This window comes from Leucoraja erinacea, chromosome 16 (assembly GCF_028641065.1).
Source record: "Leucoraja erinacea ecotype New England chromosome 16, Leri_hhj_1, whole genome shotgun sequence".
Classification (NCBI taxonomy): domain Eukaryota; kingdom Metazoa; phylum Chordata; class Chondrichthyes; order Rajiformes; family Rajidae; genus Leucoraja; species Leucoraja erinaceus.
This window is the reverse complement of record NC_073392.1, coordinates 12,559,446-12,582,617: the sequence shown is the minus strand read 5'-3', so window position 1 is coordinate 12,582,617 and position 23,172 is coordinate 12,559,446. Positions and strand designations below refer to the sequence as shown.

General features: G+C 41.7%; 1 protein-coding gene across 2 annotated transcripts in view; it reads left to right on the top strand.

Moving 5' to 3' along the window:
• LOC129704532 (contactin-4-like) overlaps nucleotides 1-23,172 on the top strand; it is a 796,241-nt gene that overhangs the window by 473,452 nt on the left and 299,617 nt on the right. For both annotated transcript variants that reach the window (XM_055647705.1, XM_055647704.1), the window contains one exon: nucleotides 3,078-3,228. In XM_055647705.1, coding sequence (XP_055503680.1) covers nucleotides 3,078-3,228 — 151 coding nt within the window. The remainder of the gene's footprint in view (nucleotides 1-3,077; nucleotides 3,229-23,172) is intronic.

The window sequence follows — 23,172 nt, the reverse complement described above, 5'->3', positions numbered from 1 at the left end:
GTGTCCCTGATGAGAGCATCCGATTTCTCTGTTCTCATTTTAGTATAAGATAATTACAAGCAGTTGAATAAGGGGTGGGAATTAAAAAGCTTTGGCTTCTTCCTGCTCCTTTTCGGACACATACGATTTCATTTATTTATAGATATTGTTTATGACACTTTATAAATATTTTTGTTTTGTTTTTTGTATGCTGTTTCACACTTGCTTTTTATTCTTTTATTCTGTTCGAAATAAATAATAAAATAAATAAATAGTGCAGAAAATGGTGGATAAGCAATGGTGACTTTAGGGCTCTCATTTTATTAAAGCATTGAAAGTATCAATGTGGAGTAAGGAAAATGTGTTACAAGTTCGGATGTGCTGCACCTTAGTGAACAAATTGCAATGTTCAGCCATGAGACGTGCCAAAGCCATTTTGCCATGTGTTTCCCAGTGATGTGGTGTGAAATTGTTAGATCTGTGGCAGTTATTCTTTCAGCAGCCATTTAGAGCTGGAAATGGATTATGTTAATGATGCTGTTCATGGTCCTGATATGATACACAGCCTTGAAAAAGAACATTGGTGCATGAAGTTTCACTTTCACAAGTAGTAAATTATTCCAAGAAGTCTTTGTTTCTTAGTTTTCCTTTTTTTTTCAAACTGCAAATCTTGTCGATTATTTCAATGAATGAATGAATAAATACGTTTATTGGGCAAGTATTCACATACAAGGACTTTGCCTTGCTGCTCTGCCCACAAGTGACACCATGACATACAGTGACAGTTACGAATGACACATAAAACACTAAACATTAATAATAAACACTATTGATCAAACATGTGAACCAAACAAAATACCAGAGCAAAAGGAGGCTACATATATTTGGCTATTGAATAGAGCTACTACACGTGGAAAAAAGCTGTTTTTATGTCTGGCTGTGGCAGCTTTGACAGTCCGGAGTCGCCTTCCAGAAGGAAGTGATTCAAAGAGTTTGTGGCCAGGGTGAGAGGGGTCAGAGATGATCTTACCCGCTTGCTTCCTGGCCCTTGCAGTTCATCAATGGAGGGAAGGTTGCCGCCAATAACCTTCTCTGCTGATCGGATGATTCACTGCAGCCTCCGGGTGTCGTGCTTGGTGGCTGAGCCAAACCAGATGGAGAAGGTGAGGACAGACTCTACGATGGCCGTATAGAATTGGACCATCGTTGCCTGTGGCAGATTGTGCTTCCTCAGCTGCCTTAGGCAGTACATCCTCTGTTGTGCCTTTTTGACTGCGGAGTCGATGGTAGCCCCCAACTTAAGGTCCTTGGAGATTATGGTTCCCAAGAACTTAAAACACTCCGCAGATGTGACTGTGGTGTTGTTGATGGTGAGTGGGGTGAGGGGAGTGGGAGCTCTTCTAAAGTCCACTGTCTTAAGAGCATTGAGCTCCAGGTTGATGCGATGGCACCAGTACGCCAGCTGTGACACTTCCTGTCTGTAGGCAGATTCCTCCCCATCCTGGATCAGTCCAATCAGGGTTGTGTCATCCACAAACTTGAGAAGCTTGACAGAGGAGTCTGTGGAGGTGCAGTCATTGGTGTAAAGAGAGTAGAAGAGAGGGGAGAGTACGCAGCCTTGTGGCGCTCCTATGCTGAGGGTTTGCGGGTCCGAGATGTGCTTTCCCAGCCTCGCATGCTGCTTCCTGTCTGTCAGGAAGCTGGTGATCCACCAACAGAGGGGTTCAGACACAGTCAAGTCGATTTTTCTGAAGAGTATCAACGTTGTTTAAATTTTAAGTTCTTTGAGTTCAAATTAGATTCTGCTTGCATCTTTGAGGGTTTAGAAACTAAAGTGTCATTGTGTTATCTTTTGAAGCCTGTTACTTTTTCTGGTTGGCTGCCAGTGACTAACGGAGTTCTGCAGGGTCAGTGCTGGGGCCACTACTCTTCACTTTGTATATTAATGATTTGGACGAGGGGATTGAAGGATTTGTGGCCAAGTTTGCGGATGATACGAAAATAGGTGGAAGGGCGGGTAGTGTAGATAAAGCAGGGACTCTGCAGAAGGAATTGGACAGTTTGGGAGAGTGAGCAGAGGAGTGGCATATGGAATATAGTGTAGCAAAGTGTGGATTCATGCATTTTGGAAGTAAAATATAGGAGCAGACTGTTTTCTAAATGGGGAGAGAATCAAGAAATTGGAGGTGCAAAGGGACTTGGGAGTGCTGGTTTAGAGGGCATAGTCTTAAAATTAAAGGACGTTCATTTAGGATGGAGATGAGAAGAAATGTATTTAGTCAGAGAGTGGTGAACATGTGGAATTCTTTGTCACAGAAGGCTGAAGAGGCCAAATCAGTGGATATTTTTAAGGCAGATGTAAATCATTTTTTGATTAGTATAGGTGTAAGAGGTTATGGGGAGAAGGAAGGAGAATGGGGTTAGGAAGGAGAGATAGATCAGCCATGATTGAATGGCGGAGTAGACTTGTTGGGCCGAATGGCCTAATTCTGCTCCTATTACGTGACATTATGACTTTATTTGTTTGTAACTGTTGGATAAAGTGATTTTATCTGGAAGAAACAGCTGCGAGAAATTTCTAAAAGTACACAACTGCTGGAGTAACCTAGCAGGTTGGGCAGCAGAGCTGAGTTTAGTTTAGTTTATAGATACAGTGCAGAAACAGGCCCTTCGGCCCACTGGCTCCGCACCGATCAGCGATCCCCGCACATTAACATAATCCTACACACACAAGGGACAATTTATATTATTTCTAAGCCAATTAGCTTACCAACATGTATGTCTTTGGAGTGTGGGAGGAAACCAGAGCACCTGGAGAACACCCAGGTCACAGGGAGAATGTACAATCTCCATTCAATCAGCACCCTGAGTCAGGATCGAACCCGGGTCTTTGGCGCTGTAAGCAACTCTACCGCTGCATCAACATGCCACCCTCAGAGCCATGCCGCTGGAGTTACTCCAGCACCTTGTGTCCTTTTGTGTATTAACAAGCGTCTGCAGTTCCTTGTTTCTACAAGATACACAATCTAAGCGCTCAAAGTATAAATGTATCAGAGGAATATTTGGCTTTGTTACAAGTGTCTATCTTTGCTTTCCAGCATCGGCTCCCGATTTCTCAATGAGCCCCTTGAAGAAATTAATAGCTGTTAGCGTGGGTGGTGAGGTCATCATTGAATGTAAACCAAAAGCTTCCCCGAGACCAACCTTCGCTTGGATGAAAGGAAATGTCATTCTGCAAGAAAATGAAAGGTAATTTTGCAAACCAAATTCCTTTGATCTGACAGTTGGAATTGTGGAAATTGATGTCATGGCCTTTATTAACTTAATTTTCCTTTCATTAAATAATTCCCATAGAAACACAATCTATAGCCAGAAACCTGAGGCGGCAAATATTAGTACACAGACCTCTCCATTACTGTGCAGCCTCCCACAAATGAATTTGTGCTTTGTACAAGTGCACACTCATTAAATAAAATATAATTATGAAATAACACATAAGACTTTCCAGCAGCATAACCATTCACCTTCCTCTTTATGTTGGTGCTGGTGCGAAACATATAATGCTGCAAAGTGTGTCTTTGTGTTTTCTAGCAGAAAATTGTAAATAATGAACAGAAAGTTTAGAGACTAGGAAAACATTTTATGTCTTTTCTTCCTCGCAGTTTGTGCCAGTGCTGCCTTCTGTAGTTTTTCCAATCTATTTCCCTTTTGGCCCCATTATATTCTGGCAGGGATTCCCCAGCGAGTTAGAAGATAAGAAGCAAGACAAGACAATAATAAAATAGTGAGCTGGTGATTGATTTGAGCTGTCATAAAACCACATACTGTGGATGTGAAATTGCTTTTAGACTGAGCGTGGATGATTAAGTATACTTTAGCTTGTAATTAAAGAGCAAGTGAAGATGAAGGAACGAGGAATGGAAAAAAAATGTTGCGCTGCTTCTTCAGAGCAATTAGCTTACTGCAGGTGGACAAAAGTTAAATAGAAAAGGGGAAGGAATGCTTTATAGCCTATCTATTGTATGTTTTTGCTTCGGAGTGATGCCAGTTTCACTACTGTTACCCATTATTAGTGGCATTCAATCTGCACAGAGAGCTAAATGATCATTTTTTGGTAGTGGCAACATGCAGTGTCGATCAAGATATATAGATCCATCAGCTGTTTATTAAAAAATAAGCAATCTTTTGGTTCTACAGATTATTTAGTATTATTTACATCAATTACAGAACACAAATTAGCAATATAATGGTGAGGTGCAATTAATATAATTATTCTGTTAAAGAAACATAATAGGCTTTAAAAATCTGAAAACCAATGGAAGAAAATAGATGCGATATTATTACAGGCACTCCCTGTCTTGTGTAAGGATTACATTCCGTGAATCCATACGTAAGTCAGATTTTACACATCGGAATCACCATCCCCATCCCCTGCCCGAAATAATTCACTGAGGGTATTAACTGTCCAAGCGGCGCCTGGGCACCTTCTGGGTACGGCCTTCTGGGTAGGCACGCCGCCATTGTTGGCTTGTTTCCGATGTAAACTTGAATCTTCGTACAGCGTAGTGCAAATTGCAGACTGCCTTGATTGCACTATGGACTGAGTACAGAATTGTTTACGTAAGTGCAAGGTTACTTAAGTTGCCTGTTGTGTATGACACAGAGTGTCTATTTCACAAAGTCACGTTCAGTGGAAATAAAATGCTGCTTTGCTAAAGCTTGTGAGGCAATAGAATTTGTCAGGGTCATTCCAAAGTCTAGTTGTCCATTTGGCTAGTATGCTGCATTGCTTCCATACTCTGCTTTTAGATGGCATTTTAAATGAAACGGAATAACATCAAAAGTCTGACTTGTCCCATTTAAAATTCTCCCCCATTGTGAGGCCCATTAAGTTGAGATAGAAATCAATTAACCAGATTCCCTCTTCATCCTGCCTGAGGGAGATGAGATGGAAAGAAATATCTATCATGGCTCATTTTACAACATTTCCTGTTAAACTAGATGTTTAATGAAAAAGGTCAGTTTTAACAATTGCTAGTCAGATTAATACAGCACAATGTTGGATGAAGCAGTATTGTTAATATGAAAAAGTATTGAGTTGATCTTTTTCTCTTACTCAAGTCTATGATCAGACATCTCCATCAGTGACATTATTTTAACATGAATATTTCATGTTCAAATTTAACAATACTATTCCAGTAAAGTAAATGAAACTAGTGGATTAAACAAAAAACAAACATTAAATGATCATTGCTTTATCAGTTTTCATTTTAAACCCAACATGAGGTTATGTATACACTAAATGTTCGCTGTGAGATATCTAAGGGTGTAAAAGTAATTAGATTGAAATTGCACTGTGTGACACTAGTAACCAAGATGTTGGCAAGGAATTACTTGATCTATTTTTTTTAACAGGGTTAGGATCCTCTTTAATTAGCAGGCAGAATTGTTCCATATTTATGTGCTAATGCATTCTATTAGTGTGATTACCCAGTGCTTGCATGAAACAAAAAAATATTTTCTGCATTCTTACTGGTAATCACCTGTAAGCGGTAAATCTCTAAATGTATGTGAATTACGAAATTAGGAAATGGTGAGAGAAATGTTGGGCAGTATTGTAGCCTCGAAGATCTTTAATATAGAGGAAAAGTTATTATATTGACAGAAAAAAGCAGACTGCAACGGCTTCAGTGCAAAGATGATGCCTACTATTGACCCCTGGGGAAAAATAGCAACAAAGATTCAGCTGGTTCCATGGCATGGATTTATCCTTTTCCAGACTATTATTGGCTAGATCCAAGCAGATCCTTATGCTGCAATGTTATTTGTTTCTTTTTCCACAGTTGCTGCCTGATCTACTGAATGTTTCGGCCTTTTCAGTTTTTAGTTTTAGAATATTTCCAAAATATTTTACTTGGTAGATGAACCTGAGAGCAGTGCTGAACGACTAGCTCCCTCCTTGATGACCCTTGGACTATCCTTGGTTGGACTTTGCTGGCCTTACCTTGCTCTAAATGTTATTTCCTATCTATACACTGTAAATGGATTGATTGTAATCATGTATTGTCTTTCTGCTGACTGGATAGCATGGAACAGAAAGGTTTTCACTGTACCTCGGTACACGTGACAATAAACTAAACTAAACTAAATTTATTGATTCCTTTTGCATGTTGTGCAAAGTTACATGCAATTTTGTTTGCATGAATGGTTATTACTGTGAATTGTGCATTTGTTTTGGCCCTGGCATTAGTATTTAATCTAAGATTATTAAGATGCACTGACATTGAACTGATGAACAATGAAATGGCCAGTTATTAGATTTAAAATAGACACAGAAGAAGAATTAGAAATGCAGTGTATTCTCAACTAATCTAATCTACTGGGAGAGAGAAAGTGGCTTGACTAACAATTCAGTGACAACATCTGAAGCTGCTTCTGTGCATTAAGTTTACAATCTTCTGTAAAATTTCTATTATCTCGCGTGTCTGTTGGATTAATTTTGTTCCACTGTTTTACTTCCTGCTGCAATTTGTTGCCAAGGGGAGAAACAGCAGTTCCATAGCTGGGCTTGTCACTAACCTGATTCATTTAATACTATCAGGCACATGAAACTTTGATCAGTTTCTCTCTTGAAAGCCTGGAAAATGTAACCAGATTGCATTCCATTCTTAGCACACTGAGAAATGTGATCGGGCAGAATGGCTGATTGGTATACGTTCATAAATTTGTGATGGGAGTAGGATTAGGCCATTCAGCCCATCAAGTCTACTTCACCATACAATCATGGTTGAACTACCTCTCCCTCCTAACCCCATTCTCCTGCCTTCTCCCCATAACCCCTGACACCTGTACTAATCAAGAATCTATCTATCTCTGCCTTAAAAATATCCATTGACGGCCTCCACAGCCCTCTGTGGCAAAGAATTCCACAGTTTCTTGGATGTCAGGAGGCATCTATTCATATGTTGAATATTTATCCATTTCCTACTGGTCCACTCTTCTGTAAGCAAAGCTTTCTCCGTATCATAGTCTTTTGGACATCACATACCTGTGCACTACATTTAAGAATGTGACTTTGGATGCATATCTCACTCGCAGGTCTAAAGAAATGATTCATGAGGGATAGAGAGACAGGGAATGCCGGGTCTACCTGAAGAAATCGATACTCATACCACCGGCTGTAAGCTGCCCAAGCGGAATATGAGATGTTGTTCTTCCAATGTGCATTTAGCGTCACTCTGGCAATGGAGGAGACCGAGGACAGAAAGGTCTTTGCAGGAATGGGAAGGAGAATTAAATTGTCCAGCAACCGGGAGATCAGGTTGGTTCATGCGGGCTGAGCGAAGGTGTTCTGTGACACACTCAGTCTGTGTTTGGTCTCGCCGATGTATAAGAGTCCACATCTTGAACAACGGATACAGTAGCTGAGGTTGGAGGGTGTGCAAGTGAACTGCCTAACCTGAAAGGACTGTTGGGGTCCCTGGACACAGTCGGGGGAGGAGGTATAGCGACAGGTGTTGCATCTTCTGCAGTTGGAGGGGAAAGGGATGAGTCCAACCACAGGCAGGACTAGTGTAGATAGGGCATCTTGATCATCATGGGCAAGTTGAGCCAAAGGGGCCTGCTTCACTGTGCCGGTGACCACACACACACACACACACACACACACACACACACACACACACACACACACACACACACACACACACACACACACACACACACACACACACACACACACACACACACACACACTGTGCTTCATGATGACTATGACACAGTCTAAACGGGCAATTGGAAATTAATAGCTCATGGACAGATTAAAGTCATAACTTTTCACAGTATAAACAGATAAACTTGGAAACTTAAATATGAGCAGGCAGATGAACTCGAGGTGGGGAAAGGCCACTCAAAGAAACATTTGCTTAAAGAAATCCATTTCTCAACAGCCTGCAAACGCAGGCATTGAAAACTTTCAAGCAACCCTCAGATAAAATAGGGATTCAAATAAGTCCAGGCAAAGCTCACATTAATTGAAAAATGAAGTCTAAATGTCAGTTGCTTGACATTAAATTTAGTGTGCCAGGTAATTTTAGGTCCAGCTTTGCAGTGAAGATTGCAAAGTATGGTCTTGCACATAAAATGGCATAAATATTTGTGCTCTCAATGCAAGCAGTGACCTGGAGAGAAATTGTGGTCCAATTGTACTAGTTTGTGAATTGAATTTTCTGATTATGTTCAGTCTTATTTGCATATCAATGAGCATAAACTCTTCCATGGTTCAACACAATTGGACTCTTTTTACAATTACTATTACAATTATAATTATTTTTTACAGAGTGTAATTATACTGAAGGTGACCAGTTCTAACTTTATTAGTAAACTTGTTCCGGATTCACAAATAAATCTGTGCAGTTCTTAGTATTATCTGTGCCTGCAGTCCTTTATTAATGTCGGCAATCTTAACTGAATAAAACACCCAGTGGTTCATAAAACTAGAAGCTTTCTTTTAAACCCAACTTTAACACCTCTATCATGACATATTGACCCATCCCCTGTTTTACCTAATGAGTTGCAGTGATCATGTTACCTCCCAGATCCCATATTTGAGCCCCTTCAATTGGGTTAGGTTTCTTCAGAAGTCACAAATAACTTCATCTGCACCTGAGATATTAATACCCCATCATTCCTCATCTTTGACTTTTCTGTAATAACCACATTGTCTTTTCCAAAAGCTGCCTTATCCAACTGTGGGGTTGACATCTGATGGTTCCACTCTTATTGGTTCCCGCCAAAGTCAGAGTATGTCCTGGAATGGGTTATATTTCATTTCTACATTTTGTTATTTCTCAACTTTCCCAGCTCTATAATGTCCCCTTAATGAAGTGATTCAAAGGCACAGTGTTCCATACCGCTGCCAACACTGTCCAGCAGTCTATCACCTTCATTTACTTACTTCCTACATATCCAATGAACTGTTACCTGCAGCTGTTACCAACAGCTGTTTTGTTGTACTGTTCGTCAGGTTAAAAATGAGAATCCCGAAGCCTTTGTATTTGGGTGCCACTGTAAATTCCATTCCCCTACACTTGTTCACACGTTCATAGCCCTTTCTGACTTATTAGTCTCCAACTCAAACTTATTCCTTCAGAGAGGCGATTTATCTTTATCTTCCTAAAACCTTCCCTCTCTTGGCCGAGGTCAATGCTTAGGTTCATTATTGCCACCTGTACTGAGGTACAGTGAAAAGCTTTTGTTTGCAAGCTATCCAATCGTCAGATAACACTATACATGAATACAATCAATCCAACGTAAGTATAACAAGATGAAGCAGAGTGAAATAAAGCAGAGTGGAGAATATAGTTCTCAATACTATTGCATAACAGTTCTAGAGAAACAATCCAGTTGACGAATCGGAACTGTCCCTAACTCATGGAAGGTGCATTCAGAAGCCTAATACATGAGAAGAAGCTATTCTAGAGTCTCGCAGTATGAACTTTCAGGGAATTACCCCAGTCATTCCTCCTCCTGCCTGGTGGGAGTAGGGTGAAGAAGAAATGACCGTGGTGGGAAAGGTTCTTAATCATTGTGTCTGCTGTCAAAATTTTCATCCATACTTGCGTCACCTATACATTTGACCATACCTAAGATCTTCTAGCTGAATTCCCATAATCTTTCTTCCATCAGTCAGGCGATCAAGTTGTATCGAACCATTGTTTATCCCACGATTTATCACCAACCACATCGCAAAACTGACGTAGTTTCCTTGAATGTATCAATCCATCATGTTTGTTGTTTTTTTTTATTGCCATTTCATCAAGCACGATTGGTTGTCATTTGTATTCCGATGTGTGGAAGAAATCATATCCAAAATGTGTTTATTTTCATCCCAGTTTCATGGAAGCATAGCCAGGGTGGTGTGGGCCTTTGATGATACTGACTGCCTTTATGGGGCAGCATCTCCTATAGATGCTTTCAATGGAGGGGAGGTCAGTTTCCGTGCTGGACTGGATGTTGTCCACCATCCTTAGTCATCTCCTTTGATCGTGGCCATTTGGGTTGCTGAATCTAGCTGTGATGCATCCTGTCAATCTGCCCTCCACTACACCTGTAAGTTCAAGAGTGTATTCATTAACGTACCAAATCTCCTTGATCTACTCAGGAAGAAGAGGCATTAATGGGCTTTTCAAGTTGATATGGCAGAGATCATGTCTCCAACAGCTATTTGCTAACAAATGCAGAATAAAATCTCGATTTAATGAATAGAAATAAACATCATATATTCTGATATCAAAAAAGGGGATGTGGGCGAATGCACCATAAACCTAGTATTGCATTGATCCTATATACTAGCAAGATCATTCTTAAAATTCTAAAAAGAAGAATTGAGCAGCTCATAAATAGAAAATTGGCAAGCAACCAAGCAGGATTAAGGAAGTAGCGCAGAAACAACTTGCGTTTTTAATGAATAGAGAAAGGCCAAGTAAACAAGTCAAATTAAGCAGATGGATAAAGCGAATAAAGCTGAACTTTTCATAAAACTGGGAATGCCAAGCAAACCAGGAGCATTAAGGAAGTCGAGATCAGGTAGCCAACATAAAATGGTTTAATGGAAAGACTGAAAACATAGCACCATTTTTCATTAAGAATAGGGCAGCATTTGATGGAATGGGTCATTCAGGATGTAAGTGCATGTGATGTATGAGTGAATTAGGACACCTGACACTACTCAAAGCAGCGTCTGCACCAAACAAGAAGCTACAGTGAAGACAATGACAAACTCACCATTGAGAAAGGAGAGAGGGAGCAATGCATGTTATGGTCATTCGTGTTTGACCATTCTAGGTGACCAAACCACTATTATGGTCCGGTCTCCAATTATCACTGATAATTTATTGAATTTTTGATTATTGTATATTTATTTGCTATGTTGTCGCGTTAATGTGCCTGTAAAGCTGCAGCAAGTGAGAATTGCATTGTTCTATTCTGGGTGCATATGCCGAATAAATAATTTTGATCCTTATACTGGACAGTATGTATATCATGAGGTTGTCTGGAATGGAATAGATGGTTTCAGATTGAAATTTAATATTGGGACACAGACAATGCATGCCCTCTGCTGGCTGAGATATTCTAAAATGTTCCTGCCTATTCCATAAAAAGCAACAATGTTACCTTAATCAACATGTGTAGGAACTGCAGATGCTGGTTTACACAGAAGATAGACGCAGAATGCTGTAGTAACTCGGTGGATCTCATAGCATCTCTGGGGAAAAAGAATAGGTGACATTTCAGGTTGAGACCCTGCTTCATACCTCCTTCTGAGTCTGAAGAAAGGTCTCAACCTAAAACGTCACATATTCCTTTTCCCCAGAGATTCTGTGTTACTCCAGCATTTTGTGTTTACCATAATCCACCACAGACTGCTTTTGGATCCAGATTCACCAATGCCTCAATTTCAACATTTTAATTCCCTTGACAAACATGTCTAACCACTCCTTTACGGTATACTCCACCACATGACCCCAGAACAGATTATGCTTCAGCAGATTGGTCCGCTTTTGCATTTTCTTCTTCCCACACCAATTGGTGGCCTCAGCTGTTTAAACCATAAACCTGGAATTCCCATTATAAACCTCTGCACCTCTTCAGTTGAGCAAAGAGGTCCTTCTGCAGTTGTACAGGGCCCTTGTGAGACCACACCTGGAATATTGTGTGCAGTTTTGGTCTCCAAATTTGAGGAAAGACATTCTTGCCTTGAGGGAGAGCAGCATAGGTTCACGGACCACAGTTTAAGAATAAGGGGTAGACCATTTAGAAGGAGATGAGGAAAAACATTTTCACCCAGAGAGTTGTGAATCTGTGGAATTCTCTGCCTCAGAAGGCAGTGGAGGTCAATTCTCTGGATGCTTTCAAGAGAGTTAGATAGAACTCTTAAAGATAGCAGAGTCAGGGGATATGGTGAGAAGACAGGAACGGGGTACTGGATGTGGTTGATCAGTCATGATCACAGTGAATGGTGGTGCTGGCTGGAAGGGCTGAATGACCTACTCCTGCACCTATTGTCCATTGTCTGTCTCTTTCTCTTTTTTTGCTCCTAAGCAGAATGACTATTTCTTCAACCTAGCCTTTAGCCACTTGAGCTAATGTCCCCTCCCTTGTTTTAATATCAGTTATTGTGCATTCTTTTGGGAGATTTTCAAATGCGCACAACTGTTCGGAAAACTGTCTTCAAACACTGCAAGGTTGTTTTGCGAGCACAGGTGTACTGAAGCAGAACTCTGGCATTCATTTTCCCTTGAACACGGACAATCATTGTGAATTATGGATCATGGGTCTTTTCCATGGTGGAGGTGTGAATTCTGCCCATTGATAAACTTGCCCTTGACTGCAAATTGTGCAGCTGGACAATTACCACAGTGAGGCCATTAAGATGCAGACGACGAACTCTCATTCTTTGTCCTCTGTTCTCTCAACAAGACAGTTTAATTGATCCTTTGTACTGCAAAAAAAATGGTCATTCCACAATTCATAGTTCTTGCTCGTTAAGTTTCCAAAGCTGTACTGATATTTACTCAGGTAAGACGATTAAGTCACCAATTAATCCAGTGCAACAAGAACAGAACTACGAAGAGAAGGTCAGGAGAGGGATATGGGCAATGTTGCCAACTAAAAGTCATGCTCATTAGGCAGATACATGCAGCTTGTAACTGGGAATAACTGAGATATGGCCTTGTTTTGTAAACTAAATATCCCTTTAATCAAATTCTTTGATTACATTGTTCAGTACAGTTAATTAAATTAATCCTCACATGAATGATAACTGTTAGTCATGATTAATTCAAGCTCTGTCTGTTCTACTTGATGTGTAATTGTTATACTGCAGCTGTAGGTGCAATCATAAATACAGCTTGCTTCAATCCCATGACAAAATATTTACCTCCGTCTGTTGATGGCTTTGTTAACGAATAAGGATGCTATAATTAATTTCATTGTCACTTGGTTTCCACACTTGACCAAGAAAATGCACCAACGCCTCTACTTCCTTAGAAGGCTTAGGAAGTCTGGCATGTCCCCAACAACTCTCACCAACTTCTACAGATGGGCAATAGAAGCCAGCTTGGTTTGGGGACAGCTCCATCCAAGACCACAAGAAATTACAGTGACTTGTGAATGCAGCCCAGACCGTCACACAAACCAACCTCCCTTCCATTAACTCCATTCATAATTTGTGCTGCCTCTGCAAGGCCACCAGCATAATAAAGGGCGGGTCGCACACTGGCCACTCCCTCTTCTCCCATCTGGCAAAAGGTATAGAAGTGGGAAAACGCACAACTACAGATTTAGGGAGAGTTTCTTCCCAGCTGTTATCAGGCAACTGAATCATCCTATCACAACCAGAGAGCAGTCCAGAACTACTATCTACCTCATTGGTGACCCTTGGATTATTTTTGATCAGACTTGACTGGCTTTACCTTGCACTAAATGTTATTCCCTTATCATGTACCACCTATACACTGTGAATGGCTTGATTGTAATCATGTATTGTCTTTCCGCTGACTGGTTAGCATGCAGCAAAGGCTTTTCACTTATACCCGCATTACAGAGGCAATTAAACACACCTGAGCAATTACAAACGCCTGTGAAGCCATGTGCCCCAAACATTATGGTGCCCTGAAATGGGTTGGGGGGGGGGGGGGGGGGGGAAGAGGAGGGTGAGGGAGACGGGGAGACATGACCGCGTGGGTTTTTGTCCCGGTTTCCTCCCACATACCAAAGATGTACAGTTATGTCGGCTAATTGCCTTTAGTAAAAATTGTAAATTGTTCCTAGTGTGTAGGACAGTGCTAGTGTACAAGGTGTTGCTGATCGGCGCAGACTTGGTGGGACGAAGAGCCTGTTTCCACGCTGAAAGTCTAAAGTAAAGACTAAAGATATTGACATGCAGCTGCAGCATCTTCAGTTTTCATTTCAGATTTCCTACACCTGCAGTGTTCTGCTTTTGTGTCGCTGAAGTAATAGCATTCTACAGGACTGCAGTTGATGCTGCTGCTGACTGCAGTACCCCAGATATTCACCCCTCCTAATATATTGTCTATTTCTATGGATGAATCACCAGCTCTCTGATTTGTCATTTATGAGTATCATCCATATATCGTGTCTTCATTGTTATCTCAGGCCATAGACCTGGGTTATTAGCTCATTTGAAAATTTTTGTCCTTGACAAATCCACAAGTCCCCAGTTAATCCATTTATACTGTTCTTCACAATATTATGCCAGCCTGCACAATTCACGGTATTTGCTCATTAAGTTTCAAAGCTGTACTGATCTTTACTTTTCCTTTGAGAATTTTATTCCTCCAGTTAACTATTTATATACAGGAAGATAATCTTGTGACTCACCTTATCACTCCAAATTAAGAGTCAAGAGTGTTTTATTGTCATATGCCGGATTGGATGATGAAATTCTTACTTGCTGCAGCCCAACAGAATGTGTGAATATGTAAACATAGTATATAACGGGGAAAGAGAAAAAAAAGAAAAAGACCAATAAATAACAAATATAGTACAAATAATAATATAGTCTTCTGCAGTTCAGAGCTCAGAGCTTATTCGTTGTTGTGTTTAATAGCCTGATGACTGCAGCATTAACTCAGAGTCAAGCAACATCTGCAGAGGAAAATGGACATGGTCAGGACTGGATCTGAATGGTTGACTGTCCATTTCCCTCCACAGATGCTACTTAACTCGCTTTCGGGTGTCTGCATTAAATATTTTCAAGTATGTGATCAATTGCCTTTTGAAAATTGTAGTCTGATTCCAGCGAATCCAAGCATGTGGGTTTTGTCTGGGTGCCGACTGGATTCCTACTCTTTTCTACACTTACAAAATTCTTAAGGTGTTGGACAGGCTAGATGCAGGAAGATTGTTCCCGATGTTGGGGAAGTCCAGAATAAGGGGTCACAGTTTAAGCATAAGGGGGAAATCTTTTAGGACCGAGATGAGAAAAACATTTTTCACACAGAGAGTGGTGAATCTCTGGAATTCTCTGCCACAGAAGGTTGTTGAGGTCAGTTCATTGGCTATATTTAAGTGGGAGTTAGATGTGGCCCTTGTGGCTAAAGGGATCAGGGGGTATGGAGAGAAGGCAGGTACAGGATACTGAGTTGGATGATCAGCCATGATCATATTGAATGGCGGTGCAGGCTCGAAGGGCCGAATGGCCTACTCCTGCACCGATTTTCTATGTTTCTATGTTTCCTGATTATGGCATTTGTTTTTTGGATCAGGACATATTGACGTGGGGCACACTGATCTATAGCTGCTGCCTCACAATGCCGGCGACCCAGGTCTGATCCGATCATATGAAGTTTACTCGTTCTCTGGGTGCTGTGGTTTTTTTCCTACATCCCAAAGAAGTGTGGGTTTGCAGGTTAAAAGGCCTCTGTAAATTGCCCCTAGTGTGTAGGGACTGGATGTGATAGTGGGAGAGCCTGGAATTAGTGTGTTTATGAAGGAACAGCAGATGCTGGAAAATTGAAGGTAGACAAAAATGCTGGAGAAACTCAGGGGGTGCAGCAGCATCTATGAAGCGAAGGAAAAGAAGGGTTTTGGCCCGAAACGTTGCCTATTTCCTTTGCTCCATAGATGTTGCTGCACCCGCTGAGTTTCTCCAGCACATTTGTCTACCTGGAACTAGTGTGGATGGGTGGTCGATGGGCAATGTTGACCTGCTTGAGCCAAAGGGCCTATTTTGACGTTGTATCTTTCAATTAATTGAAACTGCACCCATTGTATACCAGTTTGTGATTGCCAGGTTCTGAAAAGAATAATTTATTTGTATGCATGGGGCGGCATGGTGGAGCAGCGGTAGAGCTACGGCCTTACAGCGCCAGAGACCCGGGTACGATCCTAACTACGGGTGCTGGCTGTACGGAGTTTGTATCTTCTCCCTGTGACCGCGTGGGTTTTCTCCGAGTTCTTTAGTTTCATCCAACACTCTAAAGACGTAGAGGTTTGTAGGTTAATTGGCTTGGTATAACGGTAAAATTGTCCCTAGTGTGTGGTGGGTGGTGTTAATGTGTGGGGATTGCTTGTTGCTGGAGACTTGGTGGGCTGAAGGGCCTGTATCCTTTCTGTCTCTCTAAGCTAAACGAAGCTAAACCCTGCTGCCCGTCAACCATTTTGTGATCTACTTTATCTCGATCTGCAGAGAAATTTGAATTCCCGTTGTACTCTTGCATATTCCTCAAATTCGTGGATAAACTATACCTTCAAAAGGATATGTTTGGAAGAGAGCCTGCTTTGAAGTAAAGTTTTCTCACAGTGGGAGGCCTCATTGTATGTATTGCTTGAGGCATGATTGCATCAAACTACCCAGTAGAATATTGGCGGCTGCTTAACCCCAAAGGCTACATGTGAGCACAGGCATCCTGCAAGGCAAATGCGAGACGCCTGACTAAACTAGTGCACTGTAGAGAGGAGTCATTCAAGAACAAGACAAAAGCATTTGCATCTCTCCAGCTCTCAGGCACGTATTTGGAAGGTCATGGCCTATATCTTGCAGTGTTCATGTTTGCTTCCCTCACCAACCTCAGATGCATCTTATTTGTACTTGATAATTTCTCCATCTAACAGCAAATTATTTTAGCATCTCCTCCATAATCTATGTAGATTCCAGGCATTACTTTTCACTCAGTTCTGGAATGCAGCTCTTGAAAATAAAATTTTCATTGTAAAGAAAAATGCTTGCCAAATAGCAAATCGATATTTTTTTAATAAAATGGTGCACGGTGGCTGCACTGTGTAAATCTACATCCGGAAGATGTGCCAGACCAAAATGAAAGAAAGCTGAGCTGCTTTAATTGAACCAGCTCACACAGGTGGCACGGTGGTGCATTGGTAGAGTTACTGCCTTGTAGCGTCAAAGACCCGGGTTCGATCCTGAGTATGGGTGCTGTCTGTATGGACTTTGTACGTTCTCCCCGTGACCACATGGGTTTCTCTGGGTGCTCTGGTGTCCTCCCATACTCCAAATTTCTGTAAATTGTAAATTGTCCCTGGTGTCTAGGATAGTGTTAGTGCACGAGGGGCTTGCTGGTCGGTGTGGACTCTGTGGTTAAAGGGCCTGTTTCCACGCTGTACTATTCTAAAGTCTCTCCAAAGACTTGCCCACAGTTTCACTGAGAATTGTTGGCTAGATTCAGTGCATGTGTCAGTTTCTTTCAGACTGGCCCGCTCATGTTTGGCAGTGGGGTAGTGCACAATGTGTTGAAGGTCAGATGTGGGTATAACCAACTTCTTGCTCAGCCCCTGCACACACCTAGCCTTTGCAACTATCATCGGCGGTCACTCGAAACGAGTATGACAGTCCTCATCTAACTTTGTTTAATGTGGGGAGACTGGTGCACAGACAGCCACACCCACACGGTCTTTGACAGATCTGGGTCAGGATCCAGTTGCGTGGAGTCTAAGACGACTGGGGACCCTTTTCTGCTGCAGCTTTCATCTGCCTTCCCAGCCGTTGTGACGCTCCACTAAAGTCAGCTATCATCCTCCGCCTGTTCCACCGTTGAGGTCTTGGTTGGATTGCTCTTTGTCAGGGACCTCCCCCTCAACCTTAATGCCATGGGTGGCCCTACTAGGAACATAGCACCAGACGGCATCACTCTCAGGATCTCAGGACCACACAAGCCTCTCCACTACGACAAGTTGACAATCCACGGATCTAATGCCAGCTTTAACTGATAATCTAGCAAGGCCTATTTATTTCAAAGATATTCTTGGATTTCAATAGGAAGGTGAGATATGTGAAGCAAAGGCAGAAAACATTGGAAGCACTCAGCAGATCGGGCAGAATCTTGTGGAAAGAGAAAGAGAATTAATGCTTCAGGTAGAAGTCCCTTTATCAGAACTAGGTAAAAGAGAAAACAAGTTTGCTTTCAGCTACCGAGAATGATTGGGGGATGGTAGGGCAAAGGCAATACATGTGATAGACTGGGTTTGATATAGGCAGTTAGAGATTGACAAACAACTATGAATTGTTCCACAGAGCAGATAAGATTGTGTGTGAGAAACACTGTCTCATCTTCCCCTTGGGCAAGTCTTAGATCTCAGGATTCTATCAAATTCTCCAATTCCTAAATATTTGAATCACAGGCTGTAGTTGCTGTCGATTATCTGTTTGTGATCTTGTCTTTGATTTTTACCACCTCCATTAGAACTGTTTTGTTTTATTTCTTCCCCAGTTCTTTGACCTTGTTTAAATTTTCACAGCTGCTGCCTGCTTTTATTTCAAAATTTTGCAGATTTTAATTTTCAGGTTGAGCCAACCTCTTGCTTGTTTTCCATCATTTGAGCTGAACCGATAGTTTTTTCTTTCCAATAGTTTAGGGATTGCAGTGATTAGAATGCATTCAATAGATGCTTGAAGGTCCTTGAAGCCCATTCCGCACAATGGACATGAATGGACTGGGCTTCAAGGGATGACCGGGCCTTTGTGTTATTGGGAGTTGTGTGACAGACACAGATTAAACTGGTGGTGGATTTAGAACCTATGGTCGTGGGTTGTGATCAAATGTGGAGGTGGAAGAATGGATCAAACAAAGGAAATACTTGTGATGGGATGGTGGGTCAGCACCATCAAATATTCGAGTCGCGTCCTCGCCCCCCCCCCCCCTCACCCCAATATATTCAACATCCTCTCCATCAGGTCAGTTTTCAGGTCAGATTTAAAAAATACATAAATGTATCCAATACTTGGTAATATTTCAGAACTGCTTTTTTATCTGCTGGATTGCAAGCAACGGATCTGTGCAATGTTCCAGTTTGAGCTTCAGAACTATGGAATATCACATGAAACTCTCCCATGTAAATAAAAATAACATTTTACCATACTCTGCATTGCTGTTTATAGCCCTTAGATGGTGCCCATTCTTCAGAATGACTGAAGATCCTCAGGAGGCCAATAGAGTACCATCTGCCGCAGAAGGTGGTGGAGAGTGGTCTGAGTACCTCTCACAATGTTACAACATCTAATTGTGTCACCTTAATCTCAAAAGGCAAACATACAATTTAAGCACGTTTTAATTAATCCAAAGATGTCAACTTCATTTGATTTAGATTCCAATAGCATGAGATCGTAGCAGGCATCGATTGTAGGCTGCTGAACACAATTCCGCTTTTAATAAGATGCTTCCTAAATGTCAGCAGCTCCCTTTTCTGGGTGATGTTGAAACCAAGGCTCCAGCTTTTGAAATATATGGATCTGTCGATCAATGTCACAATCTTTTATGAAGCCCACTTTTATTGTAAAACTTTTGCACTCAACCTTATTGCCTGCTTGTTTGAGCTGATTGCCCAATAGAATGTGATTCCTTATATTGGGAAACAAAACCACTGCTGCATTCCAGCATTCAAATTCCACTCAATCTTCCTAAAATGAACGACCTTCAACACAAAGGATTTATTTTTCATTTCTCAACATCCTTCTTGAAGCGAACACTTCAGATGTTTTTTTTTTAATTGTGTATTCAATGTGCTTATTGCTGGCATGACGAACATTATGAGGCATTCATCATAATCCTCAAGATGTTAATGTTGCCAAATTGAACCACAACAATCTGTGTGGTGAACAAGGAGATGTTCCATTTAGCTGTGTTAGCATTGCATTTAGCATTGCTACAACGTTGATGACAGCGCGTCTTGGTCGGCATGCATATGTTGGGCCAAAGTGCCTGTGTCTTTGCTGGAAGAATCTGCAACTCCATGACGATAGAGCGATTTTGAAGCCAATTCCATATTTCGATGCATCTTGATAATTTTGAGGTTGCCTACAAATGTTCACAATACAAAATAATACAATACCGTTTATTGTCATTTGAACCTCAAATGAAGTTGAAACGAAATTTGGTTTCTGCAGTCATACACCAAGAAAAAAAACCAAGACACACAATTAACATAATTTACACAAATATCCATCACAGTGAATCTCCTCCTCACTGTGATGGAAGGCAAAGTCATAGTCTTTCCCCTATTTTCCATTCTTCTCCCGATGTTAAAGCCCCCGGCGGGCGATGGCAAGTCCCGTGGCCGTTAAGGCCGCGCCAGGCGATGTAAGGCCCTGCTCCAGGTCTTAATGTTGGAGCCCCTGGTGGGCAATGGCAAGTCCCACGGCCATTAAAGCCGTGCCAGGCGATGCAAGGCCCCGCTCCGGGTCATTTTCAACCCCGCAATTCGAGCGGGAGAGGTTGCCATTGCGGGAGCTCCGGAAAGCGGTCTCCCACCAGGGACCCGTGAGCTCCCGATATCACTGTTCAGAGACCTGACAGGGAAAATGTTGGGTCCTCCGTACAGGGAAGAGATTTTAAAGTCCCCCCCCCCCCCTCACATACAGCTAAAAACAATATATAAACTACAACCAAACTATATACTCAACAGGACAGAAATGTTAAAAAAAAAAGACAGACGGACTACAAAGGCTGATGCCACGAGGCACCGCTATCTTACACTTGTCAGAGTACCAACAATCGCCATTTCCAGCAATTTACCATAACAATTAACACCTTTACCATTATTTATTTAACAATCGTCAACATTAGGGGACCAGAAGTTTAACGCAGCCGGCAACAGTACTGCAGTTCTGTGGATGATAGGGCAGGTCATAAATGGGACATTCTATGACACTGCACACCTCCAGACATTTTGCATGATCTCTAGTTCCATCGCCAGAGTAGGGTGGAGTACTCTGCAGTTGCCAGGATGACTGCAGTGCGAATAATATTTACTGCGAAGGGTTAATCCTACAAGTGCAATGATGTGTGTCTTCTCCAAGATACATTTTATCATTTGACCAAGCTTGACCTGCCAACATGTCCCAACGCCCAATATTTCCTCATCTATAAAGGCAATGGCTGCAAAATCTCAAGTTCCGCTCCAGCAGGTCAGGCTGGACATTGTGCTGAACAAGTTCAAGTATCAGTTTCAATAGAAACACAGAAAACTTATTATTTCTTCTAAATCATGATGGTAACAAGAACAAGAAAGAAGATGTTTACCAGGCATATTCCATGCCCTCAAGTTACTGAAACAGCTGCATTGGTAACTTGATTTGGTTTTTCATGTTTTGGGTAAATCAAGCAAGATTTTCTCATGTTCTGAAAGCATAGGCCACACTGTTTCATCAACTATGCTCCTAAATTCAGTAATCCACCTGAGGGCTATCTACCAGCTTATTAACATGACTAGGTCAGTGTCGTGTAGGATAGTGCAGTGCACCACACACCTCATTTCTCAGGTAAGTAGCTTAATGACAGTTTTCATTAGCGGACAATATTTATTTTTTGGAGTCTGCACTTTCTACACTTTGTTATCTCCTGATAACACAATGTAGTGTAGTCGAAGGCACTGCACTGCACAAACTTTCCCAGAGCAAGTAGCAGCTGCTTTCCCAGAAGGTCCTTGACACCCAAACAAAGCCATGGCCTTATGTTCACTAGCTGCCAAAACTGTCACAGAAAACAAATGTTCATTTCTTTGACATTAATGAGGATTCAAATAAAGTGCTAAAGTAATGTTAAATGAATTTTGAGGAAGCTGCTGTACTTCATCAGCAGAGCAAGAGATTTGCCAGCCAAGGAGCAGTAACGTTTCACTGCTCCATTTGGACTGGTGCAGCCAGAGCAGCACGGCAGAAGATAATGGCTGGCACAAAATGTTGGAGTCATTCAGCAGACAGACAGGCAGCATCTCTGGAGAGAAGAAATAGGTGATGTTTTGGGTAGAGACCAGATGGGCTATCTTTGATATAAACCAGCATCTGCAGTTCCTTCCTCCACAGAAGATAATGCTTCTGGCTTGGGATTTTCATGCAGTCTCGGCAGAAGCATTTATGTCACATTATTTAATACATTCACCACAGCGGTGCATCTCCATGAATGACCTCAGGCAGGGTAGTGCCTGGTAGGTTCATTGTTGGAGTAGGTTCATTGGGAAGGTGTGATCTAAGAGAAACAATGTGGAGAACTGGCAAAACACTCAGGGTTGTGATGCAAGAATATTGCTGTTCATTTTACTAAGTTGGTCTCAGTCCTAAAAAAACATGTTGCATTTAGGGACACAAAATAATCAGTCTGAAGGGTCCCAACTCCATTCCATTCCCTCTGCACGTACTGCCTGACCCGCTGAGTTACTCCAGCGCTTTATTTTTTTATCAAAATACTTTTAATATTATTTATTGCTTTATCATGGTTTGGCTTCGAGATACAGCATGGAAGCACGTCCTTTGATCCATCTGGTCCACAATGACCATCTATCACCTGTTCACACTGGTTCTATGTTATCCCACTTTCACATCCACTCTCCACACACGAGGCAATTTACGGAGGTCGATTACCGTACAAACCTGCACATCTTTGGGATGTAGTAGGAAACCAGAGAAATTGGAGGAAACCCACGCAGTCACAGAGATGGGGAGTAGGTGTAAACTATGCACAGACAGCACCCGAAGGTCATGATCAAACCTGGGTCTCTGGCACTTTGAGGCAGTGACCCCAGCAGCTCCACCACTGTGCCACCAACATCTATTGTATATAACTTTGAGAACTGATATTCAATATTTTTATCTGTCTGTAATCTTCAGATTTTTGTGATTCCATTCTACCTTTTGTTCTTCAATGACCAACAGTTGGAGAAAACAACACCTGATTAGTTCTGACAAAAATGCTGGAGAAACTCAATGGGTGGCTGAGATTCTCCAGCATTTTTGTCTACCTTCGATTTTCCAGCATCTGCAGTTCCTTCTTAAACAACAACCTGCTTAGTTCTGGCCATTCCAAATTTCTGTCCTTCAGCCAATCCAGTGCTGATTGCATCTGCTCATGCTTGTCAATCAATCTTTTTAGTTTTGATGGGTTCAAGTCCTAATTTTTGACTAACGCATTATTTTCACCATGTCTCCTGACTAATTTGATTTGTTGATACAAACAATTTATAGTCTCAGTGGAAAACAAATATCTTTTTGCGACAAGGTGCCAGCAGGATGGCACGGTGGTGCAGCGGTTGAATTGCTGCTTTACAGCGTTTGCAGCACCAGAGACCCGGGTTCAATCCCCACCACGGGTGCTCTCTGTACGGAGTTTGGTCATTCTCCCTGTCACCGCGTGGATTTTTTCCCAGATTCCTCCCACACTTCAA